Raw genomic sequence first — 17907 nt, forward strand, 5'->3', positions numbered from 1 at the left:
AGCACAAGGGCAGGCTGTCCCTTGGTCTCCTTGAGTGCACAGTGTCTTCTCTCCTGGGCTGTTCCAGATGGGTTATGTTCCTTGGTCCAGGTCTGGGAATGAGCCAAAATCCTGTACAGTCATCTTCTCTGCTTACCCATCCTCACTCCTTCCTTACTGCCGTGCTCCCGTTCTCCTTTCTTTGGGCTCCTGTCTGAACCCTGGCACTCACTGCTTTGGTAGCATATGATGGAGATGGTGCAGAAATAGCAGGTCAGTGTGAAGCTGGCAGGAACGTGCTGAGGAGCCTGTGCAGAGCTGGTGCGCGTTATGGTCCTGCCTGCCTGTGCCTTTTGTCCAGCTGCTTGTGCTGCTTTCTGGCTGCTCTGGGTGAGGAACAGCCTCGGAGCCTGCAGCAGCAGCTGGAAACGAGGAGCCTGCTTTCTTTTTTTTGCTTTTTTTTTTTTTCTTTCTTCCCCCAGCACAAAAAAACGTGCTGCAAAAAGTGCTCTGTGGTTTGCATGGCGGTGGCCGATGCAGCCGCGGCTCTGCACGTGGCGGGCCGTTTCCCCGCCGTGCCTGGGCCCGTGGGCGCTGCCGGGTGCCGGGCTGCAGCACCGCACGGGGAGCACCATCGTGTGGCTGCGATGCGCCGTACAGGGGACGCTGGCGGTGCGGCCCCTGGGGCTCTGCCTGTGCGGATGAGGCCTGGGGCAGCTGGGGCAGCGAGGAAGGGCGAGCACGTGTGTGTGTGGGGGTCTGGATATGTGCTGTGGGAGGCTGTGTTAGACTGAGAAGGGGGATGAGCAGCCCTGGGGTCTCGGAGGAGGAGCAGGGAAGCGTGCTAACTATTGCCGAGCGAGGCCGCACGCTGATGAGACCTCAGGCTCCGAGTGTCCGGAGGGTCGATGGGGATTTTTCCAGACATCCCCTCTTCCAGCATGTTGCACAGCTGTTCAGCACGGATGGGAGACAGGGCACCTATAGCTATTACAAGACGGGGTGCTCACGTGAGCCCCTGTTGCCTTGCATCCATGCAGGGACCCCCAAGCCATCCGTCATCTGGCTGAAGGACTCGGTGGAGGTGTTGGGCGTCATGCCGGGTGCTGTGGTGCTGGATGAGGGCTCGCTTGTGATCCAAGCTGTCCAGCCAAGCGATAGCGGGGATTACACCTGCCTGGCATCCAATGAAGTGGGCTCTGTGAGCCAGACAACCCAGCTGCTGGTGTACGGTACGCTGACCCCCTTGGGTCTGGGCAAGGGAAAGCATTCCCACGAGGCCCCCAAACTGGGTCAGATGCCCCTGGCTGGGTTCTGCTCCATGTTCCCAAACAGGGCAAGCACTGTCCTTGCTGCATGGGTGATGAGAACCACTGGTGGGGCTGGGCGGTGGGGCAAAAAGTGGCTATTTTCTGAGCCACGTATAGGGAGATGGGGACAGAACAGCGAGGAAGCCAAATGCCATCTCGCGTCCCCACCGGTGTCACTGCTCTCGCTTTCCTCCAGCCCCACCAGAGATGGTGGGAAGCAGCCAGTGGGAGAACATTTCTGTCGTGGCCAGCCAGCCGCTGACGCTGGAGTGCAATGTTTCCGGCACCCCTGTCCCCACCGTCACGTGGTACAAAGATGGGCAGCTGGTGAGTTGCTAGAAGACGGGGTACAAACTCATGCCTTTCTGGGGTGTGGCTAGCTGTCCTTGATGCGTCCTTTCCTCCCTCTCTTTCTGCAGGTGAGCAAAGGCAGAGGCCTCCACTTCCTCCATGGGGCCCAGGCCCTCCATTTCCCCAAGGTGCGGAAGGAGGACGCGGGGTCCTACACCTGCAGAGCTGAGAACAAGGTCGGAGAGGCCCACAGACACTTCACCCTGCTTGTTCTAGGTGATTCAGGTCCCTGTCCCCATCCCCCTGTCTCCAGCAGGAGCAACCATGAGGTCAGGCTGGGCTTCAAAGAGTGGAGGGACGGATCATGCAGCAGGCTAGCCAGGGGCTGACCAGTCTGGGTTGGCTGATGGTCCCTTGGGCCACTTTCAACATGCAAGTGGCCCCAGCTGGTAGCAGTAGTCCTCTATCTGGGCTCTCCTGAAGCCCAGAGATGTGCAGGGTAGTCTGGGGCTGGTGAGCACAGCTTTGTTCCCTCTGGAGTTTGTGTGCCCTGTTGCAAGGCACTGGTTAAAATGACCATCTAAGCGCTCAGCCCGCAAACTGGCAGGGCCCTGTGCTCTGCATCGGTTCAAGTGCAGGTCTCTGAGTTTGAGGACGGGTAGGAGGTCCTGGGTGCTTGTACTGAACCTACTGTTGTCTCCTACACCCATTCTGCTACCCTGTCTCCTACAATAACAGCACAGAGAAGCGAGGAGGGTGGCAAAACCTGAATGTGTCTGATACCCTCCCACCATCCCAACCCCAGTCTTTGCGGCTTGCGAGGAGCCATGCTTTCCTCCTGCTCAGTCTCCTCTGTTCTTCGTTCCTGCCCCCCAGTCCCTCCAACAGCGTCTGGGCCCTGGTGGCCTCACAACGTCTCTGTGCTGGTGGGCTCCGAGGCAGTGCTGGAGTGTCGGACCTCAGGGATGCCCCCGCCCCAGGTGGAGTGGCTGAAGGATGGGCAGTAAGTGAGCAGTGGCCAAGACTCCAAGGACACTCCCGAGACCTTGTACCGTTGCTCCGTACCCTGTGGGCTCCATCCCTTGCTGTATGCTTGGTTCTGACTTCATTTTTGTACTGTTCTCTCCCACGAGGCCCCTCCCCACACTGGACTCTCACATCCAGCTCCTGGAGGAGGATCAGGTCTTGAGGATTGAGGACAGCCAGCCCAGCCACCAAGGGAGGTATCAGTGCTTAGCATTCAACCAGGCTGGCCAGCACAGCAAGGCTTTCCAACTGCATGTACTCAGTAAGTCCATGGCTGCCCTTAGCCTAATAATCCTCCCTCACATCCACCTCCCCAAACCTTTCACCCTCCCGGCTGCCTCTGTGAAAGTGGGATATTGTCCTCTTTGGCAGTGGCTGGGCTGGGGTAGACAGGCCAGCGTTGCAGGCAGCCAGGACATCTGTCCTTGTGGGTGGATTTTGTCCCCATGTAACAGATCCTGTACCAAACAGCCTGGCGTGGTAAAGCAAGGTAGCTCTTAGGGCAGTAAGTTTCAGTGCATGGGGGCATAGAGGTATTCTGAGTTACACTTTGAGACCCTTGGGAGCAGCCAAATAGCCTGTGGCAGTGGGCCAGGGTCTCCCCACGTCACATCTCTGCCTCTTCTTTGCGTGGCCAGCTCCCCCCTCCATCCTGGACTCTAACGAGACGGCAGAGGTTACGGTGCTGCTGAATCGCTCCAGCGAGCTGCCCTGCGAGGCCCAGGGCTCGCCGGCTCCCAGCATCACGTGGTTCAAAGACAGGCGTCCACTTGTCTCTGGCACAAAGACCACCTACATGAGAGGGGGACACAGCCTGCAGCTGAACATGGCCCAGGTGACAGATGCGGGGCTGTACACCTGCCGGGCCACCAACCCCGTGGGCACAGCAGAGAGGTCTGTGAGGCTCGAGGTTTATGGTAAGGTTTGGTCCCTTCACTTGATGTGCTCACGAAGAGGAAGGCATACGAGCTGCCCTTCATGGCCAGCTAGGAAGCATCTGTGGCTTGTTGGCTGGTGCTTGGCTTTTTCAGAGAGGTCATTTCTCTGTTGGTGTTCTCTCCAGCAGCTTTGTGGAGGCTGTTGGCTATATTCAGTTGTGTTAGTGCAGATGTAAAGGCGTGTTTCTGTTTCTGGGACGGGCTGTGAAATGGCAAGTGCACCGCATATCACATGTTTCTGGGAAATGGTCTGGCTTTGGGAGCTGATTTTCCTGGAGTGAACTCTCTGCCCTTCGCTGCTCTGGTTCACCTGTGGCTCTGAGTTTCTAACGAGCCAGCCTGCTGTCTCCCTGTGGGCTGCGTGCTGGTGTCCCCCAATGGAGCCTGACCCAACTAGAGATGCATGTGCACCCAAGGCTGCTCAGGGCACAGTGTGCCTCCCTTCCTGCTACTGTCAGCTTTTGAGACAAAGCCGCAGCATCTGGGTCACCTACTTTGCACTCACACTGCCTCGTACTCTGCCCCTGCAGTGCCACCAAGTATTGACAGCACGGCCGATGAAGATCACGTGGTGGTAGTGGTGGGCCAGCCCTTGGAGCTCCGGTGCTCGGCCAGCGGCAACCCCCCGCCTGTCCTGACCTGGCTCAAGGATGGGCTCCCGCTGTCCCACGGCACTAGGACCCTGCTTCTGGGAGATGGCATGCTGCTGAGAGCTGAGCAGGCTTCGGAGAGCTCAGCGGGGATCTACACCTGCTTAGCCAGCAGTCCGGCGGGCGAGAGCATGGTCCAGCGCACGGTGGTAGTTCAGGGTACGGCGTCTGGACCCTTGCAGCAGAGCTTGGGTTGGCTGGAGCGGGGAGCACAGTGATTTATGGAGTGGCCAGATCTGCCCCTCCAACCGTATCATCTGAGAAGGGAGGGAGAAGCAAAGATGGTGGCCTAAAACTTCAGTTTCTTTGAGAACAGAGAAGAGTGCAATAAGTCAAATTCAGCTCCAAACCGCTGCGAGTACTACTGTACCCTCCAAATCCCCAGCTACTCCCGCTTTCCCAGAGCAGCATCTTCCCCCATGCCAGGATCTGAGGCTGGGTGGAGGGTGGTCTTTAGCCCGTTGTCCTCTTTTCTCCCAGCTCCTCCCCAGCTGCTGATCAGCGATGGGGAAAGCCACGTGATGGCGATTGCCAACGACTCCCTGCAGATTCACTGCCACGCCACGGGCTTCCCTGTGCCCCAGGTCCAGTGAGTACCACAGAGCAGCCTGCCTCTATCACCCCCAGCTCTCTTCAGGGGCTACGTAAGGTCCTGGGGATGCTCTGCAGCTGGGCACGTGAAGCTGCGCCAGTGGTCGGGAAGGGGATCAGGATGAGCTACGGGGACCCCTGGCTTGGGGTGTCCCTTAGGGCACAAGCACAGAGCTTCTCCTTTGGGAATTATCCCTTCCTGCAGCACCTTTGTAAAGGGAAGCATCCATTTCCGTTCCTTGCTCCCAGGATCCGGCACTGCCAGCCCCTTTTCAGGAGATACCTCCACAGTCCTCGCTGTCAGCGCCCTGCTGTACACCAGGTCCCTCTTCGGTGGGCAGAAACAGGGCGTGGGCTGAGGACTTGCTGCCTACTCCCCTTGTTTCAGGTGGCTGAAGAATGGTCACCCGCTGGATGAGCTGGATGGAGCAGTGGTGTCTGAGGATGGCAGGACCCTGGTGATTCCCCGTGTGGTGCTCGGTGATGAAGGGCTCTATGTCTGCCAGGGCAGCAATGAGGCGGGTGGAGCCCAGGCGGAGGTGCAGGTGTCGGTGCAAGGTGAGCAGAGCATCTGGGGAGAGACCTGCTAGCCTTCCCACACACTGGGGAGGACGTGGCTGGTCCAAGGGGTGGACAGGGAGAAGGAGTGGAAAGCACTCGTGGATGCTTCCCGGTAGAAGAAATCTCCCCAGCCCCACTTTGGTTTTCCCTCCCCTGGCTAGAGCGCCCATCGGTCAGCATCGTGGAGGGAGAGGGCCTCAGCGTGGCCCTCCGGCAGCCGGTGACTCTTCGGTGCCTGGCCACTGGCACTCCACCTCCGCAGCTCAGCTGGTGGAAGGACGGGGTCCCCTTGCCAGCCACAGGCCACCTTTTCCAGGTAGGGAGGCTGTGCTTGGGATTGGGGTCAAACGCAGAAGTGCTGATGCAGGTCTGTGTGCTGCGGGCTTTTCTATGGCAGGGTCTGAGCTGAAGCACTGGTGCTGGGGAGATGGGGCACGCAGATTAGGGCAGGTGGGATGTCATGGTGGGGTTTTGCATTCTCTGGAGCACGCAGGTCCCCAGCAGAGTGGCCTCTGCTGCACGCTTGCTGGGCAAACCCTGCTTTGTTGGCTGTTGGGCTGGCCAAAAGTTTGGAGGAGAAACCCAGCCCTGGAATAGCAGGTGTGGGAAAGCCAAGCTGGAAAGGCACATCAGAGAGGTGGTGAAGGGTTCTGGTGGGGTAGGTGAGGCTTCAGCGAGTGAGGGAGTAAAGGTCCCCTCGTCCTGTTTTGAGCAGAGGGGGCCTGGTTTGGGCTGGTGTGCGGCTGACACTAACTGGGAACCCCCTCTCCTGCCTCTAGATTGAGAAGGCTGACTTGATGAACGAAGGGGTCTATTCCTGCGTCGCAGTGAACCCCGCTGGGGAGGACAAGCAAGATGTGATACTGAAGGTCCTGGGTGAGAAACCAGGCAGGGAGCTGAGATCCTGCCAGGATGAAATATCTCTTTCTGGGGGACAAAGCAACCCAGAGAAGCAGGGCCATAAATCCTGGTCCTCTCCTTGCTGGCCTCCTGCTAGCAAGGCTGACTCCGTGAACAGCAGTGGCACCGCACGGGAGTTAGGTGCACCCCTGCCAGCCGTCCTGCAGCCCGTCACAGACTAGGCTTGAAGCCTCACAAGGGAGAGAGGGACAAAGTGGTCAGTCCAGGGCTGGGTACCCACCTGGGGCAGAATGAAGCTGGGGATGTGGGTGTCCTCTCTGCTGCCCTGTCCGTCATGTAGCAGTCCCAGAGCAGGGAGCAAGTGCAGCTGCCTGGCTCCCAGCCTGTTGCCCTGTCGAGACCAAGGGCAGGCTGCAAGCCCTCTGCGTGCATGGCCATCTCCCCTTGCGTGGCTGCAGCCAGCACAGGCCATGCAGAGCCGATGAGCATCGGTGCTGGGTTGCAGTGCCTCCAAATATTGAGCCTGGCGAGGTGAATGTGACTGTCCTGGAGAACGCCACGGCGACCCTGCAGTGCTTGGCCTCTGGGGTGCCAGCTCCTGGTAAGTCGGTCTTCTCCCTTGGCTCTTACTTGCACCTCAATTTTTCCCTGGGCTCCTCTTTCCCTTGAGAAGTCAGCATCCCTGTTTCCAGCCCCTTGGCTGTTCACGGACACCTCGGTGACTGCAGAGCGAGATGCTGGGTACTTGTTAGGGAATAACGGTGTCAGGGGGCCAGCTGGGAAATTCAATATTACAGCCCAAGCTTTGATGGAGGGTTGAGCACGAATCCCAGAGTTTCCCAAGGTCCGAAACCCTCGTCTCCTACACACCACACTAGCGTGCAATGGGGGAGGTGCCCGAGCTGAGGACTAAGGGGAAGCCCTGCAGCACAGCATGCCCCTGAAGAATGAAGGCCACCCGTCCCCCATGTCCCCTGGGGCTGCCTGGGACGTGTGGTTGCGCTGTTGCCCTGTTGGTGAAAAGGGAAGGTAGCGCTGCTCCTTCTAGCTCAGCTCTGCCCTTCCAGACATAGCCTGGTACAAGGGGCCGGAGCAGCTCTTGGCCGGGCCAGGCCTGGCCTTGTCTGGAGATGGGAAGCGCCTGGAGATAGAGCATGCTGAGACCTCCGACTCTGGGAGCTACCGCTGTGTGGCCTCCAACGTGGCCGGTGACGCCGAGCTCTGGTACAGCCTGCGAGTGACTGGTGAGTCTGCTGTGAGGGGGCAAGGACTGCAGATGTCTGAGAGCTGGGCGCTGCTCCCTGGCAGCCCCTCGTGTGTGCACAGGGCCAACGGGTCCACCCCAGCCCATGGGTACATCCTCCTCTATCTATGGGAGACGGTTTTAGTGGAAACCTTGTTCTCTGCCCTGATTGCAGAAGGCAATGCCACCCCAGGGGGTCCCAGCCATGAAATCCCCTTCCCCTTCCATGTCCATCCCAGTTACTATCCCAGAAAACCTGGGGCCTAAGGGCTGGTCCACATCACGGCACTCTTGCTGCGCCTCCTGCCTCAGCCACCACCCCTTCCTCTTGCAACCCGGTGTTTCTGGTGACGCTCAGTGCTTGCTTTGGCCTCCCCAGTGCCCCCACGGATCACGTCTGGCCCCAGCCCCCTGACAGTGGTGATGAATGAGCCGGTGAAGCTGGAGTGTGATGCCACGGGGGTCCCTGCCCCGGTCCTGCTGTGGCTGAAGGACGGCAATCCCGTGCCCCCCATGGTGGCGGATGGACCGCAGGTGAGACTCCCCGAAATGGAGCTGCTTGCTGGGAATGTCCCTCCAGGCCGTGCAAAGATGTCCTCCTTCCCCCTTCTGGCTTTTCAAAACCACGCTGCGAGGGCCGAGTGGATGCAGTGCTGCCCAGACCTGCCTCTGCGCTCGATCCAGGGCTCCGCATGGGAAGCGTGAGCTCCGCGCCTGGGCTGGGCTCCCTGGCCAGGGAGGGGAGTAGTGATCCTGCTGCACGGAGGACCAGAGGGCCTCCGGACGTGGCAAGGACAGGCTCTGGGCAGGCTTATGCCAGTCTGTTTCCCTGTTCCTGTTTGCTGGCTTGCAGCCCAGCTGGCTGCACGTTTATGCCTTTTCTGCTCATCTGGGCTCTCTCTGTCTCTGGGCCCGGGGGGAGCGCAGATCATCTCCGGTGGGCGCGTGCTGTCCCTGCCGACTGCTCGCCTCCTGGATTCGGGGACATACGTGTGCGTGGCCAGCAGCGTCGTGGGAGAGGACAGGCGGGAGGCCGCCCTCGAGGTGCGATGTAAGTACTGCTCTCCCCGTGCACCTACGGGCACTGCCGGGGCCCGCTCCCTCCTTGTGACTGCTGGCCATGAGGCTCGGAGGTGACATCTGTGGCTGCTGTGGGTCCCCGTGAGCAGGCTGGGGGGATATGGGGCTGCTCTGCTGTCCCCCGGTGAGTGCACAGAGGTGCCAGGTGCTTGGGAAGGTGGTGGGATGGGGCAGTGCGGCTGGAACACCCCAACCGAGTGGGTAGTTTTGCGAAGGCGTTTCCTCGTTTATCTCCTCTGGGGGTGGTTGTTTTCCAGTGCTGCCCACTGCCCTGGGTGAAGAGCAGAACATCTCCATCCTTGTGAACCAGTCGGTGACCCTGGAGTGCTTGGCCCCTGGGATGCCTCCTCGGGAGCCCCGCTGGCTGAAGGACGGGCACTTGCTCACGCCAAAGCCAGGAGTGCAGCCGTCTGCAGAGGGGACCATGCTCCAGGTGATGTTCCAGAGAGTTACAGAGGATGGGAGGGGAAATGGGGCTGCCAAGACCCTCGCCCCTCGTGGCTGTCCTTGGGAGGTGGCAGATGGGGATGGGGGGCCTCCCTCGCTATTGACCATAGCTGAAAGCACTCTTCACAGCCCTGTCTAAGCCCTGAGCCCGCTCCTCATGCCGAGCCCTGACTGCTTCAGCCAGCACCAGCCTAAAATCTCCGGCTGGTTGAGGGGCCGTGCAGGCTCCAGCTCTGCTGCAGAGCATCTTAGTGCCATCTGCCTGCGAGGAAAGCCAGGGAGAGCGAGTGCTCCAGCGCTGCTTGTTGTCACAGATCAAGAGAGCTGGTGTGCAGGATGCAGGCAGGTACACGTGCGAGGTGTCCAGCCACCTGGGCCGCTCGGAGAATCACTACAACCTGGATGTGTGGGGTAAGGGCCTTTTCAGATGAAATATTCCATTAGGGGAAAACATAATACATAAACACACGCATGTGTGTGTATGTATGTGTAAATGTGTGTATGCATATATATGTATAATACATAGCTGAGGTAGTTCACTGGCTTGGAAAATATTAAGCCCAAAGGTTAATGCTCTGCAAAATGATGCAGCTGGAGCTGGTAGGGAATCCCCTACGAGGATAGGTATCAGAGGGAAAAAGCCAGTGTTTGCATGAGTCTTCCTCTGGGGAGACTTCAGCGATGATGGGGAAGAGCTGCCTTTCTAAAATTTGGCAAGAGAGTAAAAATATTTCCTTGCCATTGCCAGGGCTTCTCTGTCACTTCTTTACACTTGGACAATACAGAAGGTGCTGGAAGTATCAGCTCCCTTTCCTCCCCCTGCCCAAGTCAGGAAGATGCTAATGGTGGTTCCCAGGCTGCTGCCAAGATGGGAACCAGCTGTTTTTGCTCGCTGAAGTCAAACACCCTTGCAGCTTTGCAGCCGGTGCAGCACGTCCTCGGCTAGCTGGAGAGCCGAGGCAGGGCCTGGCTTTTCTCAGGGATGCTTTAGGCCAGTTGGTGGAAGTCCTGCAGGCAGGTAGCCAGGGAATGGAGAAAATCCAGTTCTCCCGACACGCGTTTGTTCTTAAAATCCCTTCCCAGGGAAATGTTTGCATGTTTGGCCTGGTGTCCTGGCTCGGGTGGATTGTTTGGGTTCTGCTGTTTTTTGTTTTTCGGGCGTTTCTGGGTGTTGGGTTTTTTCTTCCAAAAAACTAATATACCTCCTGGGAAGGAGTTACCATTTTCCAGCCAGCTGTAATTATAAGCAACTGAAAACAAGGGCTGATAATGGAAAGTGTTAGCTAACCTTCGCAGTGAGTAGTGCTGCCTAATAAGGCTGTGTCTGGCCAACCTGAACTCGGCCTGACTGTGTGGCTGGCGCGGGATGCTCGGTCGTCCTGTGCTGTAGGCCATGTGCAAGCAAAAGTATCTCTCATATTTAAGAGCTGGAAAGTCAATGTTATTGTTTCCACACGGAGCCAGTGCAGAGCGGTGGAGTCCTGCCAGTCGCTAGCTGCTTGCGTAAGACCCGGGGGAGCAGTGAGTGGCAGGTAGCGAGCCGAGCCGAGCCGAGTCCCCCGTGGGGCTCGACAGCGCTGTTCCCTGAGCGCGTACCGCCAAGCCGGCCGTCCTGGCATCACCCGCGGCTCTGTCGTCCTGGCGGCCATGCCCGAGGCCGGGTGGCCAGGGAGCTGCTCCTCTTCTCTCGTGTCGTGCAGTGCCCCCGTCGTTCTCCGCGGCAGAGCCTGCCACCGTGTCGGTGCTGGAAGGGCAGGTTGTTCAGCTGGCCTGCGAGTGCCACGGGATCCCCTTCCCCACCCTCACCTGGTGGAAGGACGGTAGGGTCCTTTCCCTGAACTTCTTCCCACCCTACCCAGATGTTGACCCACCCAGGGCTGGGTCTTTACGGGCGATGCTCATTGCATGGGATGGGAGCACCTTGTGCTAGCAAATGCCGGGCTAGATTTCAAAGCTGGTTTCAAGCCTATGTCTTGGGGCTTTCTGCTCCTGACGTAGCTGAGCATAAAATCACTGCATGCTGGTCTCCTTGGAGCAAGAGGTGCTTTACTGTGGGCAGTATCCAGCTAACCCTTAGATGTTAACGGGCAGGGAGCTGGTCCTGCTGGGAGCTGAGAGAAGGCTGGTGTTCCCCTTTCCTTGGGCAGGCGAGTCCCTCTCCACCAAGCCAGGGAGCCGGGAGCTGGTCTCTGCAGGAGGGAGGATGCTCTACATTGAGAAGGTGCAGCTGGCAGACAAGGGGTCGTACACGTGCGAGTGCAGGAACGCTGTGGGCAGCAGCAGCAAGGAGTATCGTCTACGGGTGCACGGTGAGTCGGGGAAGGTGCTGGAGACACAGGGCTCTGCATCGGCAGCCATGGGATGCTCCTGCACATGGGTCTCCAGGCTCTGGCGCTGAGGCCTGCTTCTCCTAAGCTGTATGTCTGAGCAAGCCACAATCTGTCTCAATCCAGGGTCCAGCTGGACCCGAAAGTTCACTTCTGTTGTCTTTTGCCTTGGTGTTCCTGGAAAGCATGGTGCCAACTGGGTTGTCTTTGCCCCTCCAGCTTCCTTCTCGGTCCAAGCTGGTCTCGGCTTGTATTCACTCCAGCAGCCCACTTGCACTAATTGCACCCACTTGGATTTGCTTTGCCTTGCTGCCGCGCAGACCAATGGCACTTTTACTTCTGCTTACGTAAGACCTAGGGGAGTTCTTACAGCGTTGCCTCTGCCCTGTGTCCCTCTTGCCCGCAGCGCTGCCAAGGATCCAAGGCAGCAGCAAAGCCCTGAGGAAGGTTTCTGTGGTCAAGGCTGGTGAGACGGTTTTGGAGTGCGAGGCCGTGGGAACACCACCGCCCACGGTGACATGGGTGAAAGACGGGCGGCCTGTGGTGAACGGGGATGGGCTTCTCCTTACAAACCAGGGGAGGCGGCTGCGCATCCCAAAGGCGGAGGTCACCCATTCGGGACGCTACACTTGCCTGGCAACGAATGCAGTGGGGCAGGAGGAGAGGGGGTTTGACGTGGCCGTGCATGGTAAGGATGCAGGCAGGGACTTGCTGCTGGGGTGTGTGGAAGCAGGCAGGCTCGAGAAGGCTTGTGATGCTCCGCTGCACATCTGGTGGAGCATGAGAGTGGACAAGACGCTGACAGGCAGGAGGGTCTCTGAACGGGAGGGAGAAGCTCCATGCAACGTAGTGGCAGAAGTGGCTCCCTCAGCCCGTAGTAGGAGGGTGGGGGTTTTTTTCGGTGTGGGGTTTTTTTTATTTTCCTTCCTTCCTTCTGGTGTCAGCAAAGATGATTGCCTCATGCTTCACAAAGTCATATGCTTTCCAAGGACTTGGGAAATCTTGTGAGTCAAGGAACCAAGCATTTGAGCTGGAAAAGGAGTGTGGCTGCTCAGGGCATGTGGCTACCTTGGTGTTACACCTGTAAGTGGGGGCCTGGGCATGCAGGTAGATGGCACCTACTTGCTATGGGTCACCTGTCCCATAACATCTCTGAAGTCTACAGCCTCAGGAGATGGTAATGGTCTTTCTGGGCTTTTGTCCTCAAACTATGCAAGCATGAGGATGGGAACAAGTAGGGTTCTTGGTTTGCCCCCTTTGCCTTGCTCTTCTGCTGTCTTGGAGGCTGCTTTGCAAATGGATGTTCATCCCTTCCTGTCCCTCCAGTTCCTCCTGAGTTCCTTCAAGGATCAGGATCAACAACCAACATCAGCGTGTCTCTGCATGGAGCCCTGACACTGACCTGCGAGGCCTCTGGTGTTCCCCCGCCCATTGTCACCTGGTTCTGGAACAGCTCTCCCGTCGTCCCCAGCGAGCACAGGCGTGTGCTCTCAGGTGAGGCACGAATGCTGGACACAGTGAGGGATGGGAGCTCTGGGGCTGCGTTCTGCCCTAATGCCAGCGGGTTGAAATGCAGCAGAGCCCCCAGAGTGCAGGAGCACTGCTAGGATGAGCAGGTGCCTTGGATCAGGGCCCTGAGACCTCTTTGCTTCATGTTTCCAGGGGGCTGGATGCTGAGGCTCACTCGTGCGCGAGCCCAGGACGGAGGCCTCTTTTCCTGCCTGGCCAGTAATGTGGCTGGGGAGGCCAGGAGGGATTTCCACGTGGAGGTCCATGGTAAGGGGGGGCCTCTGCCTGCTGCAGGACTTCTGGTGGGGCATCAGAGCTTTCACTCTTGCACAGTCAGGCAAAGTTAAGACTTGGCATGTTGTTGGGAGCTGCAGTCCTGAGTCTTTCGTGCCTTAGCATGTGAGCTAAGAGGCTCTTGTTTGACCCGGCAAAGCTGGCCAGCTGCTGAGATTCCTGATGGCTTGTGTTCCTAGTTCCTCCCCGCATTGAGAGCGCGGATGAGGAAGAGAGCATCAAAGTGCCCGAGGGTCACCCCATCACCTGGTCCTGCCTGGCTACAGGTGAGCGTTGCACAGGCGAATGGGAGATGTGCACAGGCTGGAGAAGGGGCTGGGGAGCAGCTGACCCGAGTCTCCCTTTGGTATGTGGAGCAAATGGACAATATTCCATATGGGGTTATTTGTCTTTTCAGAGGCCTCCCAGGCTTCTGTTCCAATCGATGACATACTAATAGTTAAGACTGGCTGAAGATCTTTCTTGAGATAATTCCTGGCTTTGCAATTGGGCAGTCTGGGAAGTGCTTTGGATGCAGGGGAGGGCGCCCACACTGGGAGCTTGTTCAAGGACATAAGCTTCAATCTTTCCCAAATAGAGCTAAAATTCCTATAATCTGGTTTCCCCTTTGGCGATGGGAGTAATTAATCACCTCCTACTCAGGACAGTTCTCACTTCTCTTACTGGCTCATCCAGCAGCCTCTTAAAACCAAATCCAGACTGTGGTAATTCTGGACTTGGGCGTCTGTCCCTGCCTCCCATAAAGGCTCCAGAGCACCAGCTTGGTGACCCCACCCAGACTGTGTGCAGATGCAGAAAAACTTTGCGCAAAGGCTGAAACCTGCTTTCCACCCTGCACAGGCAACCCCCAGCCTAAGATCACCTGGCTGAAAGATGGCCATCCCCTGACTAGCGGAGACACCTACTCCATCTCCCCTGATGGGTCTATACTGCACATCGCCCAGGCTGCCCTTTCCGATGCTGGCCGCTACTCCTGCGTGGCCTCCAATTCTGTGGCAGATCAGACCAAGCACTACCTGCTAAATGTTTTAGGTATGAGATGCCTTTGGATAGAGGCAGTGTCTCAGGTGTGAGTGAGGCGACATGGACTTAGAGGGCTTTTTAAGGGTCTGCCCCAGGTAGGAGGTGAAGATTTCCAAGCCTCACAGCCTGCAGCATGAAATGAGGTCCTGGGCCAGTTACAAAACCCTCATAAGACTCGTGTGAAAGGACATAAGGGGCCCAAGAGGACCTCTAGTCCAGGGTACATGTTGGGTGGCTGGTGGGAATGGGGAGCACGTCTTCTGCTACGTCCCCTGGGTTTCTGGAAGGCAGCAACAAGGGCAGCGTCTGCTGAAGCTGGGCTTGCGGCTGCATGTGCTGTGCATTTCTCGTGTGGTGGTCAATTCAGGCTCCCTGAACTTGGGTCACGTTCTCTGGTGGAGGGATAAGGCATCGGGAAGTCTAAGCGGGTACTTACACTAACCTCTTGCCACACAAAGAAGTGTCTGCCCCTGCAGTCAGCCCCGTGTTTCCTGGAGAGGCCCTCGATGCCACCACAGAAGACGTTACCGTGATCATCAACAACCCTGTCTCCCTCATCTGCGAGGCTCTGGCCTACCCGTCTCCCAACATCACCTGGCTCAAGGATGAGGTTCCCCTTGAAGCCTCTAGACACGTTCACCTGCTCCCTGGTACCGCACCGGTGTCTGGTGGCTCTGTGTGACTGCTGCTCCCCTCCTGCAGCATGACCCGGGCTGGGAGTGGAGCCTTTCCTGGGCCTGGCCGTGCTCTGGGGGGGTGAGGAGTTGCTACCCTGTGGTAACCGAGGGGCTCGGGCCGTTGGACAGAGGCTGCTGTTTTCTGCACTGTGTTGTCTGATACTGGCTAGAGCCTCCTTGGCAGCTTTGGTGGGACAGCACTAGTTTTCACAGGCCTGGGAACTGGGCTTTAGAAGGGTGATAGACTGCCTTGGGTCAGGTTTGCAGCTGATCCGCGGGTGCTTTAAGATGTCCTCTTGTGCTGTATGGGGCTAGTCAGCTGTGCGGGGGGAAGGCTCTCAGTACTCCTCCTTCGTCCAGGTGGCCATGGGCTGCAGATCCTGAACGCCCTCGAAGAGGATGCAGGCACGTACAGTTGCATCGTGACCAATGAGGCCGGGGAGGCTGTGAAGAACTACACCGTGAAGGTCCTGGGTCCGTAAGCTGTCCGTGTCCTGCATAACTCTGCTTGTAGCCCTACAGCTGTAACCCATGGCACTGCCCCTTCCTTCCCTTCCAGATGCCTCACCCTGGGCCACTGCACTACAACCTTCTCTCTTGTAGTTGGTGCCATCTCTGTCACACATGTACCAGCACATGGCCTCAAAAAGCCTCTGGTCTAGCTCTGAGGAAGGCAAAGAGTACTGTCTGGGGTATCCGTGGCACTCCGAGGTGCTGCCTGTCGCTGTGGCTGTCAGTGTGCCTGTCGGATTAGGGCAGAGCAAGGGCATTAAAGGGCCATTCTCTCACCCCAGCCATGTCATGTCTCCCTACTAGTTCCACCTTGGATTGCCAAAGATGACGCTTTAGGGGAATTTGCTGTGACGGAAGTGAAAACGAAGGTCAACAGCACCGTGACGCTGGAGTGCGAATCTTGGGCTGTGCCTGAGCCCACCATCCAGTGGTACAAGGACGGGCAGGTGAGGCCCTAGCCATAGGCAGGGAGGAGCTGCCCATTTTGGAAACTCTGCCAGTTGGATGGAGGGGAAAAATACCTTTTATAAGACTGAGTAGTCTCTGTCCTGCTTCTGGATGCTTCAGCCCTAGTGTGTAATCCTCCTCCCTTCTTTTTTTTCCATCTTCCTTTGGGGCTGGGGTTCCCACACCAGCTCCTGGAAAGTGCCGGTCACCTCCAGATCCTCAGTGAGGGGCAGATCCTTCAGATCAAACCAGCTGGCGTCTCGGATTCGGGGCACTACACCTGTGTTGCTACCAATGCTGTGGGTGAAGATGATAAGGACTTCAGTGTACACATCCAAGGTGAGCTGAAATGGGAAACCAGCCCCAAGTGGCCATCCTGTGCCCAGGTAAGCGGGGCCCTGCGAAGCCCTGAGAGGCCCTTAGCTGGGTCCCTCGTGGGGGAAGACCGAGGGAAGCAGGAAGAGGGTTCACGTCTGCTGGAAAATGGCATCTCATTGCGCCTGAGTCAGGTGCTCTGGTTGCACCTGAGGGGATGCGAGTCCCCCTTCTCCACAGCTCACCACAGCCCCGTCCCTGCAGTGCCACCACTGTTCCAGAGGCCGGGGAGTGCCAACGAGGCCTTTGAGATCCTCTACAGGGAGGAAGACCAGGACGGGGAGGTGGTGGAGCACCGTCAGGCTGTCCTCAACAACCCTGCTGCGCTCTACTGCGACACCAGCGCCATCCCACCCCCCCGGCTCACCTGGTACAAGGACGGAGAGCCCCTCTCCTCCACCCAGGAGGTGCTGATATTGCTAGGTAATGGGCACGGTTGGCCGACGTGTAATTTGAGAGGGATGGGGCTCTTGCTGGGGAGGTTTTCTGGAGCAGCTTTGTAGGTAGAGAGCATCTGCAGAGCATGGTGGGGGTGGATCCAGCCCCCTAGCTCCCACCAGTACGCATGGCACTGTTACCAGGGCTGCGTAGGTGGCTGTGCACCGCGAGTTTTTCAGCCTCGTGGAGGAGGATGCGGGAGGACCCCGAGGGAGTGTGCCGTTCTCCGAGGTGGCCTGCCCCATGGCTCCTGTGCTGGGGAGCCCTCCTGCCCCAACCCTGCCCTACGCCACAGGGGGCCGGGTCCTGCAGCTTCCCACGGTCCGGGAGGAGGATGCAGGCAGGTACACGTGTGAGGCGGCCAACGACGCAGGGGAGGACCGGATGCACTACGAGCTGGAGGTGCTGAGTGAGTACGGGGAAAGTGGGGCCTGGCCCGGGTGAGCATCGTCCGTGGCAGCAGTGATGGGCGGTGCATGGGGCAGCAGGGCTGGGCAGGAGCCCTGTAACTCCCTGCTTCTCGCTGCCCTGGCCCAGCTGCCCCCGTCATCCATGGGAGCGTGGAGGACCTCGTTGAGGAGGTGACCGCCACTGCCAACAGCACCATCCACTTGAAGTGCGAAGCCACTGGGAACCCGGCACCTGCAGTTTCCTGGCTCTGGAAAGATGTCCCCATTGTGGCTGGCCCACGGCACCGGCTCCTGGAGGATGGCGGGGTCCTGCAGGTCAGCATCCCCCTGGGCGGGGGGGATATAGGAGATGCTGGGCAGAGGGATGGGGCACCTTCTCCCCTCTTGCAGAATGCCAAGGGGAGGGATCCCAGGCAGCTCCCTAGCTGGTGGGGAGCCCCTGCAAGCCAGCAAGGCTCTGCTCCTCCTTTGCAGGTGGCGGAGGTGGAGGTGGGCGACGCAGGCAGCTACACGTGTGTGGCTGAGAACCCAGCTGGTTCTGCCGAGAAGCACTTCGCCCTCACTGTTCAGGGTAAGTCCTCTCGGCCGACTGCTCTGTGGGTCACCGCTTCACCTCCCCTCCTTCTCTGCCAGCTTGAGTCCTCCAGCGAGCCCTTGCCAGAGCCATCGCAGAGCTCGCGTGGCTCCTGATCTGCTCGGCTGCCTTCGTTCCGCTGCACTTCCCACCCTTCCTCCATGCGCTGCGCGAGGAAGCCAAGGTGCAGTGGGCCTGAAAGGGAGCTTGGTTGCTGGTGGCCAAAGAGCTGAGGCTGCGCTGCTTGAGGCTGGGAGGGCACCTGCAGGTTTATTTAGGTGCATCGCCCCAGAGGGCAAGGCAAATTCTGCTTGTAAAACCCGCCACGTGCCTGCAGCTGCCC

At 58.5% G+C, this 17907-nt stretch overlaps 1 protein-coding gene across 1 annotated transcript in view; it reads left to right on the top strand.

The window, feature by feature from the left end:
- Window positions 1-17907, top strand: part of HMCN2 (hemicentin 2) — a 55543-nt gene that overhangs the window by 21136 nt on the left and 16500 nt on the right. Inside the window, exons 26-57 of the mRNA XM_064523764.1 lie at window positions 1020-1211; window positions 1486-1616; window positions 1709-1856; window positions 2457-2583; window positions 2714-2868; window positions 3245-3523; window positions 4075-4353; window positions 4675-4783; window positions 5174-5343; window positions 5508-5662; window positions 6126-6222; window positions 6713-6808; window positions 7275-7451; window positions 7830-7984; window positions 8378-8501; window positions 8788-8963; window positions 9292-9388; window positions 10678-10797; window positions 11125-11286; window positions 11711-11992; window positions 12631-12798; window positions 12967-13080; window positions 13287-13373; window positions 13948-14139; window positions 14607-14780; window positions 15168-15281; window positions 15624-15766; window positions 15956-16106; window positions 16347-16565; window positions 16876-16989; window positions 17118-17305; window positions 17465-17561. Coding sequence (XP_064379834.1) covers window positions 1020-1211; window positions 1486-1616; window positions 1709-1856; window positions 2457-2583; window positions 2714-2868; window positions 3245-3523; window positions 4075-4353; window positions 4675-4783; window positions 5174-5343; window positions 5508-5662; window positions 6126-6222; window positions 6713-6808; window positions 7275-7451; window positions 7830-7984; window positions 8378-8501; window positions 8788-8963; window positions 9292-9388; window positions 10678-10797; window positions 11125-11286; window positions 11711-11992; window positions 12631-12798; window positions 12967-13080; window positions 13287-13373; window positions 13948-14139; window positions 14607-14780; window positions 15168-15281; window positions 15624-15766; window positions 15956-16106; window positions 16347-16565; window positions 16876-16989; window positions 17118-17305; window positions 17465-17561 — 4992 coding nt within the window. The remainder of the gene's footprint in view (window positions 1-1019; window positions 1212-1485; window positions 1617-1708; window positions 1857-2456; window positions 2584-2713; window positions 2869-3244; window positions 3524-4074; window positions 4354-4674; window positions 4784-5173; window positions 5344-5507; window positions 5663-6125; window positions 6223-6712; window positions 6809-7274; window positions 7452-7829; window positions 7985-8377; window positions 8502-8787; window positions 8964-9291; window positions 9389-10677; window positions 10798-11124; window positions 11287-11710; window positions 11993-12630; window positions 12799-12966; window positions 13081-13286; window positions 13374-13947; window positions 14140-14606; window positions 14781-15167; window positions 15282-15623; window positions 15767-15955; window positions 16107-16346; window positions 16566-16875; window positions 16990-17117; window positions 17306-17464; window positions 17562-17907) is intronic.

This window comes from Dromaius novaehollandiae, chromosome 20 (genome assembly GCF_036370855.1).
Source record: "Dromaius novaehollandiae isolate bDroNov1 chromosome 20, bDroNov1.hap1, whole genome shotgun sequence".
Taxonomy (NCBI): domain Eukaryota; kingdom Metazoa; phylum Chordata; class Aves; order Casuariiformes; family Dromaiidae; genus Dromaius; species Dromaius novaehollandiae.